Source organism: Cetorhinus maximus, chromosome 11, assembly GCF_964194155.1.
Source record: "Cetorhinus maximus chromosome 11, sCetMax3.hap1.1, whole genome shotgun sequence".
Lineage (NCBI taxonomy): Eukaryota > Metazoa > Chordata > Chondrichthyes > Lamniformes > Cetorhinidae > Cetorhinus > Cetorhinus maximus.
Genome location: NC_135889.1, coordinates 38,657,067 through 38,673,444, shown reverse-complemented (window position 1 = coordinate 38,673,444; position 16,378 = coordinate 38,657,067). Strand labels below are relative to the sequence as shown.

Sequence of the window (16,378 nt, the reverse complement as noted above, 5' to 3'; positions counted from 1 at the left end):
CATCCCGGTAGACTGATCGTGTCAGCCTGTTCCTGCCCCACAGAACTCATTTCTTCCTATCTTGACTCCGTTCTCTCTCCCCTTGTCCAGTCTCTTCCCACCTACATCCGTGATTCCTCTGATGCCTTAAATAATTTCAACAATTTCCAGTTCCCTGGCCCCAACCGCCTCCTCTTCACCATGGACATCCAATCCCTCTACACCTCCATCCCCCACCAGAATGAGGGCTCTCTGCTTCTTCCTTGAACCGAGGCCCGAACAATCCGCATCCAACACCACTCTCCTCCGTCTGACTGAACTTGTTCTCTCACTGAACAATTTCTCCTTAAATTTGTCTCATTTCCTCCAAATAAAAGGTGTGACTATGAGTACCCGCATGGGCCTCTGTTATGCCTGTCTCTTATGGGGTATGTGGAACACTCCTTGTTCCAGTCCTACACAACTCTTCTTTCGGTACATCGATGACTGTTTCGGTGCTGCTTCATTCTCTCGCCTGGACCTGGAAATTCTTTTTATCAATTTTGCTTCCAATTTCCACCCCTCCATCACTTTCACATGGTCCATCTCCGACACGTCCCTTCCCTTCCTTGACCTCTGTGTCTCAATTTCTGGTGACAGACTGCCCACCAATGTTCATTACAAGCCCACCGACTCCCACAGTTACCTCGACTACAGCTCCTCACACCCTGACTCCTGTAAGGACTCCATCTCATTCTCTCAGTTCCTTTGCCTCCATCGCATCTGTTCTGATGATGCCACTTTCCAAAACAGTGCCTCTCACATGTCTTCCCTCTTCCTTAACCGAGGTTTCCCACCCACTGTGATTAACAGGGCCCTCAACCGTGTCCTACCCATCTCCCACACCTCTGCCCTCGCACCTTCCTCTCCCTCCCAGAACCATGATAGGGTTACCCTTGTCCTCACTTTTCACCCCACAAGCCTCTACATTCAAAGGATCATCCTCTGCCATCTCCAGCATGATGCCACCACCAAATACATCTTCCCTTCACCCCCCCTGTCGGCATTCCTTAGGGACCGTTCCCTCCGGGACACCCTGATCCACACCTCCATCAGCTCAACCCCCTCCCACGGCACCTTCCCATGCAATCGCAGAAGGTGCATCACCTGCCCCTTTACTTCCCCCCTCCTCACCTTCCAAGGGCCCAAATACTCCTTTCAAATGAAGCAGCATCACTTCCATCAATTTAGTCTACTGCATTCGCTGCTCCCAATGCAGTCCCCTCTACATTGGAGAGACCAAATGCAGACTGGGTGACCACTTTGCCGAACACCTTTAGTCTGTCCGCAAGCATGACCCAGACCTTCCTGTCGCTTGCCATTTCAACACCTCATCCTGCTCTCATGCCCACATGTCTGTCCTTGGCCTGCTACAATGTTCCAGTGAAGTTCAACACAAACTGGAGGAAGGGCACCTCATCTTCCGATTAGGCACTTTACAGCCTTCCGGACCTAACATTGAGCTCAACAACTTCAGACCATGAACTCTCTCCTCCATCCCCACCCCCCTTTTTTTCCATATTCATTTTTATTTCTTTAATTTTTATTAATTAATTCATTTTTCCACTTACTTTCATTATTATTATTTTTAAAATTTATTTCCATTTTCATTCATTGTTTCATCCCCAACTTTTAGCCTATTTCCGATCTTTCTTCCCGCCACAATCCCCTCCCCCACCCCACCTCCACTAGAGCCATCTGTCACTTTCCAGAGTGCTTACCCTGGTCTGGCCATTATCACATTTTGCTTTCTTAATGTCACCATTAGCACCTCATTTAGCCAGTACCACTACCATTAACAACTCTTTGACCTTTTGTTTATGACATCTTTTGCCATCTCTCCTTTGCCTCCACCTATTGTTGGCCTTCCATCCAGCTTCCCCAGTTCCACCCCCCTTAATCAGTATATATTTCACCACATCTCTACCTCCCTTTAGATCTGAAGAAGAGTCATAGGGACTCAATGCCAGACCTGCTGAGTTTTTCCAGCACTTTTTGTTTTCGTTTCAGATTTCGAGCATCCGTAGTATTTTGCTTTTACTTCCATATTCTACCCTCTGCAAACTTGAGATAGTCCAAAACTCTTGCTGCCTGCATCCAACTCGCACCAAATCCCTTTGACATATCAACATTGTACTTGCTGACCTACACTGCCTCCTGGTTAAATACCACCTCAATTTTAAAATCATCATCCTTCCATGGTCCGGTACATTCTTGGCTGAGAGCTCCGACATCCATTAGTCTGACAAAATAGCTGCGCCCAAAGTAAAACATTGTTCAATTGACAGCTTTACGCACTAAGATCTATTTCTCAATTGCTCAATGTTTCGTTACATAAGGTAAAAGAAGTGGAAAGGTTTCCTAAGAACCCATCTGGTTGACAAATGACCTCTAGGGAAGGAAATCTGCCATTCTTCCCTGGCCTGGTCTACATGTGACTCCAGGCCCATAGCAATGTGATTGACTCTTAAATGCCTTCTGAAATAGCCTAGCAAGCTACTCAGTTGCATCAAACCACTATGGAAAAGTTGATAAGGAATGAAAGCAACCAGGCCACTCAGCATCCACCTAGGCATTGGAAACAACCCAGCCCTATCAACCATGCAAAGTCCGCCTTACTGACACGTGGGACTTGTGTCAAAATTAGGAGAGCTGTCCCATAGATTAGTCTAACAGCCTAACAGTCATATTCATGGAATCATACTTTACAGACAATGTCACAGACACCACCATCACCATCCCTGGGTATGTCCTGTCCCACCAAGAGGTCAGACCCACCAGAGGTGGCAGTATAGTGGTATAGAATCCGAAGGGAGTTGCCCTGGTAGTCCTCAACATCCACTCGGGACCCAATTTAGTCCTATGGCCATGGTCAAACATGGGTGAGGAAACCTTGTGCTGATTACCACCTACTGCTCTCCATCAGCCAATGAATCAGTACTCCCATGTTGAATATCACTTCGAAGAAGCACTGAGGTTGGCAAGGGCACAGAATGGACTGGGTGGGGTCTTCAATGTCCATCACCAATAGTGGCTCGATAGCACCACTACTAACCGAGCTAGCTGAGTGCTAAAGGACATAGCTGCTCGACTGAGTCTGCAGCAGGTGGTGAGGGAACCAACAAAGAGAGAAAAACTTACTTGACCTCATCCTCATCAATCTACCTGTCATCGATGCATCTGTCCATGACAGCATTTGTAGGAGTGACCACCGAACAGTCCTAGTGGAGACAAAGTCCCATTTTCACACCGTGGATATCCTCCAGCATGTTGTGTGGCATGACCACAGTGGTAAATGGGAGAGATTTTGAACCGATCTAGCAACTCAAGACGGGGCATTCATGAGGCGCTGTGGGCCATCAGCAACAGCAGAATTGTACTCAACCACAATCTGTCATCTCATGGCCCGGCAGACCGCCCACTCCAGCATTACCACTAAGTCAGGGATCAACCTGGGCTCAATAAAGAGTGCAGGAGGGCATGCCAGGAGCAGCACCAGGCACACCTAAAAATGAGGTGAAGCTACAACACAGGGCTACTTGCCAAACAACAAAAGAAGCATGCAATAGACACAGCGAAGCGACCCTACAACCAATGGATCAGATCTAAGCTCTACAGTCCTGCCACATCCAGTCGTGAATGGGATGGACAATGAAACAACTAACTGGAGGAGGAAGGTCCACGAATATCCCCATTCACAATGAAGGGGGAGGCCAATACATCAGTGCAAAAGACAAGGCTGAAGCATTTGCAATTATTTCAGCCAGAAGTGCTGATTGGGTGGTCCATTTCGGCCTCCTCCCGAGGTCCCCAGCATCATAGATGCCAGTCTTCAACCAATTCGATTCACTCTACATGATACCAAGAAGCAGCTGAAGGCACGGATACAGCATTCTGGGCCCTGACAACATTCTGGCAATACTACTGAAACCTTGTGCTCCAGGGTTAGCTGTGCTGCTAGCCAAGCTGTTCCAGTACAGCTACAATATCGGTATCTACCTGGCAACGAAGATTTCCCAGGTACGTCCTGGGCACAAAAATCAGGACAAATCCAACCCAGCCAATTACCACTTCATCGATCTACTCTTGATCATCGACAAAGTGATGGAAGGGGTCATCAACAGTGCTATCAAGCAGCACTTACTCAGCAATAACCTGCTCAATAACTTTCAGTTTGGATTCTGCCAGGCCCACTCAGCTCCGGGCCTCATTCCAGCCTTAAATTCAGCTCTTTTGTCCATGCTTGAGCCCAGAGGTGGGGTGAGAGTGACTGCCCTTGAAATCAGGGCAGCATTTGACTGAGTGTGGCATCAAGGAGCCTTAGCAAAACTGGAGTCAATGAAAATCAGGGGAAAACTCTCCACTGGTTGGAGTCATACCGAGCACAAAGGAAGATCATTTGTTCTGATTGTTGAAAGTCAATCATTTCAGTTCCAGGACATCACTGCAGGAGTTCCTCAGGGTAGTGGCCAAGGCTCAACTATCTTCAGCTGCTTCATCAATAACCTTCCCTCCATCATAAGGTCAGAAGTGAGGATGTTCGCTGATGAGTGCGCAATGTTCAGCACCATTCGTGACTCCTCAGACACTGAAGCAGTCCATGTCCCTATGTAGCAAAACCTGGACAATATTCAGGCTTGAACTGATAAGTGGCAAGTAATATTTGCACCACACAAGTGCAAGGCAATGACCATGTCCAACAAGAGAATACCTAACCATCTCTCCTTGACATTCAATGGCATTACCATTGCTGAATCCCCCATTTACAACATCCTGGGGGTTACTATTGACTGGAAACTGAACTGGTCCAGTCATATAAATACTGTGGCTGCAAGAGCAGGTCAGAGGCTGGAAATTCTGCGGCGATTGACTCAACTTCCAACTCCCCTCAGCCTGCCAACATCGACAAGGCACAAATCAGGGGTGTGATGAAATACTCGCCACTTGTTTGGCTGAGTGCAGCTCCAACAACACTCAAGAAACTTGACACCAGCCAGGACAAAGCAACCCACTTGATTGGCAGTCCATCCACACCTGCAACATTTACTCAGATGCACCGTGGAAGCAGTACATACCATTTACAAGACGACTGCAGCAACGCACCAAGGCTCCTTCAACAGCACCTTCCAAACCTGCGACCTCCAGCACTTAGAAGACTTAGAAGGAAAAGAACAGCGGATGCATGGGGACGCCACCATCTATATGTTGCCCTCCAAGCCATACACCATCCTGACTTGGAACTATATTGCCATACCTTCAGTGTCATGGAGCCAAATTCCTGGAACTCCTTCCCTAACAGCACTGTGGGTGTTCCCAAGCCAAGGATTACAGTGGTTCAAAGTGGCAGCGCACCATCACTTTCTCAAGGGCAATTGGCCTTGAGCAATAAATTCTGGCTCAGCCAACAAAGCCCACATCTCGTGAAAGAATAAAAAAAGCTTGCATTTTCTACCATTGATATTTTAAAGAGCTGGTTGATTGACACTTTTTAAAGGGCTGTAATAAAAGGAGGTTTTTTTTTATAAGGAAGTTATGAATGAATGACTTTTTTAAAACTTTTTTCACACATGGCATTGTTACTATAGGATTCATTGGTCTGTACAAAGCATTTACTGAGTAAATGGGCATTGAAGGACCATAGGTGGCATGGAGGGTCTGAGTGGTCATTGTGGTGGGTGGAGGAGCATAAATTGACATGGATGGTATGATTGGTCATTGGGGGTGGGTAGAGGGGAAAATTGGTCTTGGAGGGCATGAGTAACTATTGGGGACAGGTGCAGAGCATAGGTTGGCATGGGGAACACGGGTAAGACCTCTGGAACTTACCTTTCAAAAGGTTCCCTTATCCAGGCTATGGTTCACGAAATCTCTGAGGGGCCGTGAACCATGACTCAATGAAAAGCTGGCCCAACTACACGAAAATTGCGGAGTGCTATGGAGCCAGCCAGGTCAGGAGCGCAGGGCTCGAGCTCACGACCTGGGACCAGACCGCACTCTTATCCTGCACTGAGAAAAATTGGCATGCTGGGAAGAGACCCAGGAAGCCAGAAATCAATAGCTGGCCACCATTTTTGAAGGTCCACAGAGTCTCCCCAACTCTATGAAAATCTAGCCCCACACCACCAAAGGTGGTGGATCCAGATAGCTTAGGAATTGTAGAGATTTTAAGTATGAGATCCTCAGGAAATGCAGAGGTTTACCCCCATATTATACAACATGAGTCCAATAATACAGGGAAATAATGCCTTCTTCCAACAGGATTGTAACGTCTTCATGGTGGAGCAGGAAGAGGCGAAACTAAAAGTAACATGTGTCAACTGCAGGACACATCGAACAACTATTTCCTTAATTTTAAATGAACACAAGGTTTGATTCCACACAATGCTGTGTGCATTTCCAATACTGCTCAGAAAGCTAAAAAGAAAACTTGATGCCAATTTCCCTACTTTGCTCTTCAGAATTAGGTCATACAACTATAGTGATGAAACCCTGGTGAACTCACCTGATAAGATGAGGAGCTCAATGATTTCAGCATCACCGAGAAAGGCGGCCGCGTGTAGTGGTGTCCGCTTCTCAGAGTCCTTTTGAAAAAAATCGCAATCCAGCAAATTAAAACTAGGTACCTGCACAATCATTTCTTCTAAATGCCATTAGTAAATAACTTGGGGTGGGGTGGGGGTGACATAGATTAAAAACTGACCTTGCTAATCATGGACTGGACTCCTGAGCTAACATGGTTAAATGTCTTATCCAAGGCTAAAGTGCAAGTGAATTATCAGTTTAGAGTGTAGGTGCACCAAATCAGTTCCTTTGCACAATTTGTTCATGTGTAGGGAACATCTTTGTATTCATCTCCACAACCAGGGTACATAAACAAAGTACAGGTACCTTGCATTTCTAATCCTAGGTTCTGAAACAGGATTTAACAGCTAAAGGAAACCTAGCAGAAATGGGTTTGAACTGGTAATGTTGCCCAAAGCATAGATGACCAGGTATTTATTCATCCATTTCAATTTTTATTGTACAACCTTTGACCCTGAAGCAATACAGCAAGGAACATTTGTAATTTCTTTAATAGGTCTGTGGAATTTGCAATTGTTTTTAAGAATATTTGAAAAGGACTTTTAAGAGTTTGCATCAATTGTAAAGGGATCAATTTAATTTCTTTGGATAATAGGTCCACGTGACCTGCGACCCTTGACCTGGAAGCAGTACCAACAGGAAAGAAGTTTTAAAAAGTCACTGGCAGACACAAAGGAGAGCTACAAACAGAGAAGCTGGAGGGTGAAGGTGAGAAATGCAGATACAAAGAAAGCAGAGGCAGAAAGAGGAACACAGGGAATTCTTGTGAGGATGAGAAGCAAATCACTCTTGAGAAGGAGGTCAGGTTTTCTGTTTGGCAGAAAAGGTGACAGGACCTCTTGGAGGCACTGTGTGAGCTGGCTAAAATAGTCTAAAATATGGAAAGCTGTGTGAATAGCTCAGAGATACTAATGAGCTGGGTGTTTCCCCAGAAGTAGCCAAACGGTGAACTGGGGTGTTATTGGTTGGTCAGTTGAAAATCAACTCTGGAGAGCTATACAATTAAGGCTATCATGACCCAAGGGAGAGAGGGTTTTTAGAAGCGTGCCTTGCTGGTGATAATTGTACCCATGAAACTGAAAGGTGAAAGCCAATGTTGGATAGGACTCCTGACCTACCCAACTTGAATTAAGAACAGCATATTCTGGAACTGTGTAGCTATGTTGTGCCACATTTGTGCAGGGAATGATGTGATCAATTTGTGTTCTAATTTGTGTTAAAGTAAAAACTACAAAAACACCACCACAACTTCAAGTTTACCTCCAAGCCACATACCACCCTGACTTTGAACTATATCACTGTTCCTTCACTATTGCTGGATCAAAATCCTGGAATTTCCTTCTTATCAGCACTGTGGGAGTACTTACACTACATGGGCTGCAGCAATTCAAGGCGGCGGTTCACCACCACTTCTCAAGGACAATTAGGGATGGGCAACAATAGTTTGCCTAGCCACATCCCGTGAAAAGAATTTTTTTAAAAAGACAAACCTTGGTAATCTCTTCACTGGGGGGTCATTCAGTAAATTTGCTTATTTTGGTTTACAGTTTCCTGGGATTGTAACATTATTCTCTCTTAAATTTGTTTTCCGAATCACCAAATTAAGGGCAGCCACCAATGCCACAACTAAATCACTGGGAAAAGGCTTAGTAAACCTACTCAATGTGTCCACTGTGCAGTAAGGAATTTTAATCAACCACTCACTGTTATTGCTTCCCTTTCCCTTCAGAATAGCCAATCGAGATGGGAATCCAAAGGGAACTGTTGATATAATCTTGATTTCTATCAAACTTTGATATACTGTGTTGGTGCACAGACTTGTTACAAATGTAAATTAGTTTTATGGTTAACTATTTAACTAAAAATTCTTGAGGAGACTTCTTGTAAATGCACACTGACTAGTCAATTTAAGAAGGGTTGTAGAGATAAGCCAGGGAGCTACAGGCCAGTGAGTCTCATGTCAGTGGTAGAGAAACTATTGGAGAAAGTTCTGAAGGACAGTATCTATCTCCACTTGGAGAGGCAAGGTTTGATCAGGGATAGTCAGCATGGCTTTGTCAGAGGGAGGTCATGCCTAATAAATTTGATTGAATTTTTTGAGGAGGTGACCAGGTGTGTGGATGAGGATATGATGTAGTTTATATGGATTTCAGCAAAGCCTTTGACAAGGTCCCACATGGGAGACTTATAAAGAAGGCAAATGCACATGGGATACAGGGTAATTTGATAAGGTGGATTCAAAATTGGCTTAGTTGTAGGAGGCAGAGGGTGATGACAAAAGGCTGCGTTAGTGACCGGAAGCCAGTGTCCAGTGGCGTACCACAGGGATCTGTGCTCGGTCCCCTATTATTTGCCATTTATATAAACGACATAGATGACTATGTGGGGGGTAGGATTAGTAAGTTTTCGGATGACACAAAGATTGGCCAGGTGGTTAACAGTGGGATGTTGAGTGTCTTGGGCTACAGGAAGATATAGACAGGATGGTCAAATGGGCAGATTAGTGGCAGATGGAATTTAACCCTGAGAAATGTGAGGTGATACACTTTGGAAGGAGTAATTTGACAAGGAATTATTCAATAAACGGCATGGCACTAGGAAGTTCTAAGGAACAAAGGGACCTTGGTGTGTGTGCCCATAGATCTCTGAAGGCATAGAGGCATGTTAGTGGGGTGGTGAAAAAGGCATATGGGACACTTGCCTTTATCAATCGAGGCATAGATTACAAAAGTAGGGAGGTCATGTTGGAGTTGTCTAGAACCTTGGTGAGGTCACAGCTGGAGTACTGTGTGCAGTTCTGGTCGCCACATTATAGGAAGGATGTGATTGCACTGGAGGGGGTGCAGAGGAAATTCACCAGGATGTTGCCTGGGATGAAACATTTAAGTTATGAAGAGAGGTTGGATAGACTTGGGTTGTTTTCATTGGAGCAGAGAAGACTGAGGGGCGACCTGATCGAGGTGTACAAGATTATGAGGGGCATGGACAGGGTGGATAGGAAGCAGCTGTTCCCCTTAGTTGAAGTGTCAGTCACAAGGGGGCATAAGTTCAAGGTGAGGGGCAGTGGGTTTAGATGTGAGGAAAAACTTTTTTACCCAGAGGGTGGTGACGGTCTGGAATGCACTGCCTGGGAGGGTGGTGGCGGCGGGTTGCCTCACATCCTTTAGGAAGTACCTGGATGAGCACTTGGCACGTCATAACATTCAAGGCTACGGGCCAAGTGCTGGTAAATGGGATTAGGTAGGTAGGTCAGGTGTTTCTCACGTGTCGGTGCAGACTCGATGGGCTGAAGGGCCTCTTCTGCACTGTGATTCTGTGATAATCTGGAACTATATTTTATGTACCAGTGTTGTTCTTCATTAGGTGATCCTAGTCTGTGTTAAGATCCCTGTACAGCCCCTTTAATGTTTAAAGAGAAATCCAAACACTCAGTAGTTAACCAAAAGAACCATGCCATATAATTTGATGTTTTTAAGCAAAAACAAACATTACAGATATAAAATTTAACAAAGCAAGCACTAACTCAATACTACGTTTTGTCATACATAAGTCGTAAACTCTGTTCTACTTTTCAGTTTCCCACAAGAATTCCCTTATACATTATGAGATCTTGAAGGTTCTTTCACTTCCTCTGGAACCAACCCAAAAGTACACCACAGCCCTCCGAAATTCACTTTGGTTTCTCCTCGGTGTTCCAGCTGCTCTCCCGAGGCACAATATTTCATGGGACTCCATTAGCTTTTGGTTAAATGACTCTCCAGCTTTTCCATAAGACCTCACAACTGTGGAATCCTCAGCTCAAGCTTGGGCCTCACTGCCTTCTCCAACATAACTGCTTGTTTTTTACGATGAGGGTTACTATTGATTTCTTGCTCTTCCCCCATCCCTACATTCCATGCGGTGGACAATAAAGTTAGTATTTTCCCTGCTTAAGGTGCACATCTGGCTAATATTTATCTCTTTTGCTCCCTTGACTCAATGAGCTGCAACAGTCTCTGTCTGTTCCCAAATTGAACTGCTGGCTGCCTACTTCCGTGAGCAAACACAAAGGGAAAAAAAATAATAATCAGGGAACCTCCCTATCCTCTACAGCCCATCTCCATGGCAACTTGGTATGTTCTAAGCAGAAATGTAAACCAATTATCTTTTACCTTCAAAACAACCCTTTGATTCTGTGACTTATATGAATATTTTTTTTATCCTCTAATGGAGTTAACTGCCCTTTATCCAGACTTGTTGGTCCCACCAAGGAATTCTCCTTTTTCACGAGCTGTTTTTATCTTCTTTTCATCTGGGAACTACATAAATAATTTACAACTTTTATTGAGGTAACTGTAGAGAGGCTCTATCACAAACTTAGAGATGGGTCATCCATTGTTTAAGTTTTCTCACTTCCAACCCTGACCTTACTAACTAAACACTTTGAACTGTAATTACCCCAGGTCTGTTTGAATTCTCAAATCAATCAGATTTTTATATTTATCTTAGATTTACCACTTTAATTTCCAACACAAAAATATTTTCCTCAAACTAAAAGTTACACCTCAAACAAATGAATTATGGAATCAGATATTCACAACACCTGGCTTCTTTTTTTTTTAAAGTTAAAAGCTTAAAGAATCACAGCTGCTTTGAACAATTACTGATAATTCTGTGAAAAATCGTCAATTTGACTTACGTCATGTTCCTAAGTCAAACTAAAGTTCATGTAAACAGAAAATAAAACTAAATCATACATGCAAGAACAGAGTTAGGCTGGAATTTTGATTTGCCATTCATGGTGTACCGATTAAGCAGCATTACAGAAAATAGCCATGGAAATTCCTGCAGGTTGGACACGTCTTTTCTCTTATCAATTAAGGGGAGGGAGCAACAGTAGTGTGGGCAAACACCATATAGCAGACTGTATGACCCACACCCCACCCCTAACTTTCAGTTAAGGATATGGCGCAGAGCATGTGGAGGTGAGAATTTGGTGGGGGGTGGGATGGAATAATCCAGAACCTTTAGCTAGAAATAAGGTAGACTCATCATCTCAGGAAAACAGACTTGATTACAGCCCCTTAATAGCATTCAACAGGTTCTTGTTGAATCTAATCTTTTTGTTTCTACTGCTCCATCTTTCAAGATAGCCATTCCATTGATTATGTTTCTCCTAACATCAGTCCTAAACTGATATTTTTACTAGCTTTAGTCTCAGCTAATAAATCTCCTTATTCTGCTCTGTGGCATACTCAAAGTACTATTTAGCAAAGTTCAGGGATTTCTCCTTGGGACCTGGCAAAAATTACCCCAGCCTTTACATCAAAAATTGATTAACTTGTCACTTATTTCCTTTGCTGAGTGTGTGACTTCGCTGAATGCAACTGACTTCCACAATTGGCCATATGATTAGAATTCAAGGAATTAACTGGCTGTGAAACATTCTGAGGATGTGAAAGGTACTAGAGAAATGCAAGATCTTTTTTTCCCTTGAAGCATTTGAATAGAATTACTTTATCTATTTAATGTAACTTTGTAAGCTTCCCTTTCAAGCATCTCTTTTCAACACAATATAGTCCCAGTTCTCCAGCCTTTTCTCTTAGCCCAATCCTAGGACACGAAAGTTACCAAGAATTATTAAGCCTTTACTACAGAGTTAATTATCACAGATTTTGATTCAATGCATACAAAATTAGACGGCCCCAACATCTCCAAGTTAAACCATTGAAGAAGAAAGCATTTTACATTTATTCATGCAGTGATTCATCACACCTTGCTAATGTCAAACTTCAAGGAAGAGCATAAGAACTAGAAGCAGGAGTAGGCTATTATGCTCCGCAAGTCTGATCTGCCATTTAATGAGATCATGGCTGCTCCATGACCCCCAACTCCATTTTTCCTCCCAATCCCCTTATTCCTTAATTCCCCTCGAGTGCAAAAATCTATCCCTCTCAGTCTTTAATATATTCAACAACTGAGCCTCCATAGCCCTCTGGGATAGAGAATTCCAAAATTTCACAATCCTCTGAATGAGGATTCTTTCCTCATCTCAGTCTGAAATGCCCGACCCCTATCCAGAACTATACTCCATAGTTTAGGCTCTCCAGTCAGGGGAAATAGCCTCCAGCATCTGCTCTGCCAAACCCCATCAGAATCTCATGTTTAAATGAAATTACCTCACATTCTGAACTCCAGAGAGTATAGACTTTAGTTTAGGCGTGATAGAGGTATTCAAAAACATGAGGGGTCTAGACAGAGTAGATAGGGAGAAACTGTTTCCATTGATGGAAGGATCAAGGAGCAGAGGGCACAGATTTAAGGTAATTGGCAAAAGAAGCAATGGTAACATGCGGTAAAACGTTTTTACACAGCAACTGGTTAAGATCTGGAATACACTGCCTGAGAGTGTGTTGGAGACCTACACGCGATTCCAGACCCACAATAATGTGGTTGACACTTAACTGCCTTCTGAAATGGCCTGGCAACACTGAGTTCAAGGCAATTAGGGATGGGCAACAAATGCTGACCATGCCAGTGACATCCACATTCCATGAAAGAATGAAGAAAAAAAATTACCATTGGGTTTCTGCTTATTACGATGGACCATAGCTCCCCAAACTCCCTCAACAGAACCTCATTCCTCATTGTACCTATATTGTTGGTTCCCACTTGGGACACAGCAACTGGAAACCCCCCCTTCTCATTCCAAGTTCTTCTCCAACTGTGAGGGAATGTCCTTATCCCTAGTATCGAGCTAGCAACACAGCCCTTAGAACGCCTATTCATTGTTGCAGAGAACAGGTGTTCCCCTGACCAAATTGTCCCCTACCACCTCCACATTCCTTTTCACCGCCATCCCCGAACTTCTCAACTTGAATGGCCTCCTGCATTCAGAAGTGAAAAGATTTCCAACTAAGCCAAGCTCACAATAGTTGTACCAGAGAGAGAAAGACTCCAGTTTACTTGCTGATTTTGCAAATCGCTGTCTGGATAGTAACAGTGGAGCTACAGTATACCTCATCATTTCAAGTTTAGGGAAGGAGGGAAAACTGTCAGCCAGGCATCCAATTCTGGACTGCTCTTCAATTACCTTTGCTGCAAGGATGTTTGCGAATGCTGTTTGAGGGAAGGGTTCAACTTGGCTTTGATGCCTCCCATACTTAAATGGCTTGCCAACATACATCTAAGGCTTAAACATTAATATTAGTTGGTCATGGTGGCCGAGTGTAATTTTTACCATGAAACCACATACAAGCAAGAAATCAATACTTCTGAAGCTAGCTAGATGAGGAGAAAAAGGCTGATGCCGTATCATATTAAAGTTAAACTACTTATCACAAATTCTTCAAATGAATCTTGTATATTTAACCTTTTCAACCAATTCCCGGTCAAAGAAATTGAGTTTACTGCCCTCAGGTAAGATAAAGCGTTACACGCAAGTGAACTGTGTGCATAATGGCTTGCATACAATGGTGCCTATATAGTGATAAATAGGTTCATTCGTTTGACCCACTTGTTACAGGGATATCTATACACGTCATTGTAAATTAAGTTTCAAAACGCAAACCTCCCACAGTATAGAGAGAAATCTAATTCCAATGTTTTTTACTCAAGTACTTGGTAAACTATTCTTGGAATGAAGGATAAATGTCAGCCAAATGCAACCATTGAGAAATGCCCAGGCCTTGCCAACATGTGCTTGGGCATGCAAATTGTGCAACATTTGACTCTGAGGTCCAGCTAGTTGAAGTTGACTAGCACTCATCAGAATGACCCAGATTTATGGGTCCAATTCTATGAACTATTCAGTAAAGAAATAGTGTGTGTTCTGGAAACACATTTCTGGCAAAATTTTTTTAATAGTGACTTACCAAAGCATTGACATCTTCGGTTTTATAAATCAACATCCGCACCTCATCAGGATCCCCGTTAAATATTGCCTGGACCAACGGAGGCTAGGAGAGAGAAAAAAAACATTTCTTTTCTATTTAGTAATTTTACATCATTTAGAAAACATGTGCACAAGTTCAAATAAATCAACTATCTGTAATGAAGCGCTCAAAAATTACAGCACAGAACATTGCTGCATTAAACTGATATTATATGTCCCAAACGTCAGGACAGCTACTTGATAATGCCTCCTTCTTTTCAATTAAAGTACATTAAAAGGTGCTTCAATAGTCCAAAACAATGTAACAACTTGCCGATAAGCACTCCAAAATTCATTAATGTGAAACTAAAATAGTAAAGATTATTACCAAAGCAGACCTTTAATTATAATTCAAAATAACAGGAAATGCTAGAAATACTCAGGAAGGACAGCATCTAAGGAGAGAGAAACAGGGTCAACATCGAGCTGAAATGGCAAATCCTCTCTCCACAGTTACTGTCTGACCACCTGATAGTTTCCAGGATTTTCTTTTCCTTTCAGATTTGTAGGGTCTGAATTATTTTACTTCAGACCACTCAAGTACAGGTACAGTGTCTCAAAACAGACAACCTCAGGACCAAAGCAGTCCAATTTCAGATCTTGCCCGATTTTGGGTCAGGCGGTTCAGGCCTTAGGCAGTTCGGGTCAAGCCAGGTCAGGTGGGATCAAGAGTCATCTGGATCATGGGAACAGGCCCAGACCAGCATGCAAATCTCAAAGGGGATATCTAGTCAAGTGCCACACAATGCCAAGCTGAATTGTCCTGTTAACTTTTTAAAAATTTTACTCAATTAAAATTGATGCATGGCACATTTTAAAAATGTCCGGTTTTCAGACAACTCTGGCTTTTGGGCAGCCGGATTTAAGACACTGCACTGTATTACTTTCTTCTTTTTGCTTCCACCAACAATACTGAAGTAGACACAAAGCATGTTTCACAGGATGTACTTTAACAAAATATTTATTTTCTATGGTTTGTGTTGCTTGAAGTAGTCCAACTTTCAGCAGAAATACCGTAACGTTTAAAAAATTAAGAGATCAATCCTCTAAGGTAGTTTTTTTAAATGTCAAAGAAAACGAAGACAAATGTATGGGATTTTACTCTATGGTATTTCAAATATATTTAACCACATGGATCTTGAAATATTTCAGAATGGAATATGACTGAATTTTCCAATCTGGTATTGTCTCCCATCAATAATGGTGGATGCTCACAAGTTTGATTTTAATTGTTACGAGGATGTGCTTTTTAAAATATATAATCTCTAACTTCTAGCTGGAATTTTAGTAAACACAGGAACACTCTCTACAGACAATGGAAAACTGCCTAGACTGTGGTAATTCACACAATCGCACATTCCACCAAATGGGATGAAAAAAAGACACAACCCCCTAGGGAGCATGAAAGACCCCATCCCCCTATTGGCTTCACACCATCCTAAGACTTTTCAAATGTTTCTGAGGTAAGACATCAAAATGCAATTACCTGTTCTGAAACAATAACTTCAGCAGAAATGAACTAATCGGGTTTCTCTGGAATATACACCTAGCAAGGTACTTTTAAGGACTGCTTGACAAAGCAGGAGAGAGAGAAAACAAAAGACAATGCTATAATGAAAACAGGCTGTGGAAGCCCTCTCTGCCTCTCTCTCTCTCTCAGAAGTGTTGCTCAGTTTTACAAAGTAACCATACCAAGAAGGGAAATCTACTGAGACACCTTTTGGAATAAAACATGGAAATCTGCTCCATACAACTACACCCAGGAAGACAACTGAACAAAATGGCTACAACGCGGAATCACCACCCGCCAAGGAACCAGCTAACCGTACACTCCTCTGTTTTACTTTTCATGAACTGTAAAATATC

General features: G+C 43.1%; 1 protein-coding gene across 7 annotated transcripts in view; it reads right to left on the bottom strand.

Moving 5' to 3' along the window:
• LOC144686521 (serine/threonine-protein phosphatase 6 regulatory ankyrin repeat subunit C-like) overlaps positions 1–16,378 on the bottom strand; it is a 188,289-nt gene that overhangs the window by 105,454 nt on the left and 66,457 nt on the right. For all 7 annotated transcript variants that reach the window (XM_078551828.1, XM_078551835.1, XM_078551829.1 and 4 more), the window contains exons 2-3: positions 14,454–14,537; positions 6,521–6,599 (exon numbers count right to left, since the gene is read on the bottom strand). In XM_078551828.1, coding sequence (XP_078407954.1) covers positions 6,521–6,599; positions 14,454–14,537 — 163 coding nt within the window. The remainder of the gene's footprint in view (positions 1–6,520; positions 6,600–14,453; positions 14,538–16,378) is intronic.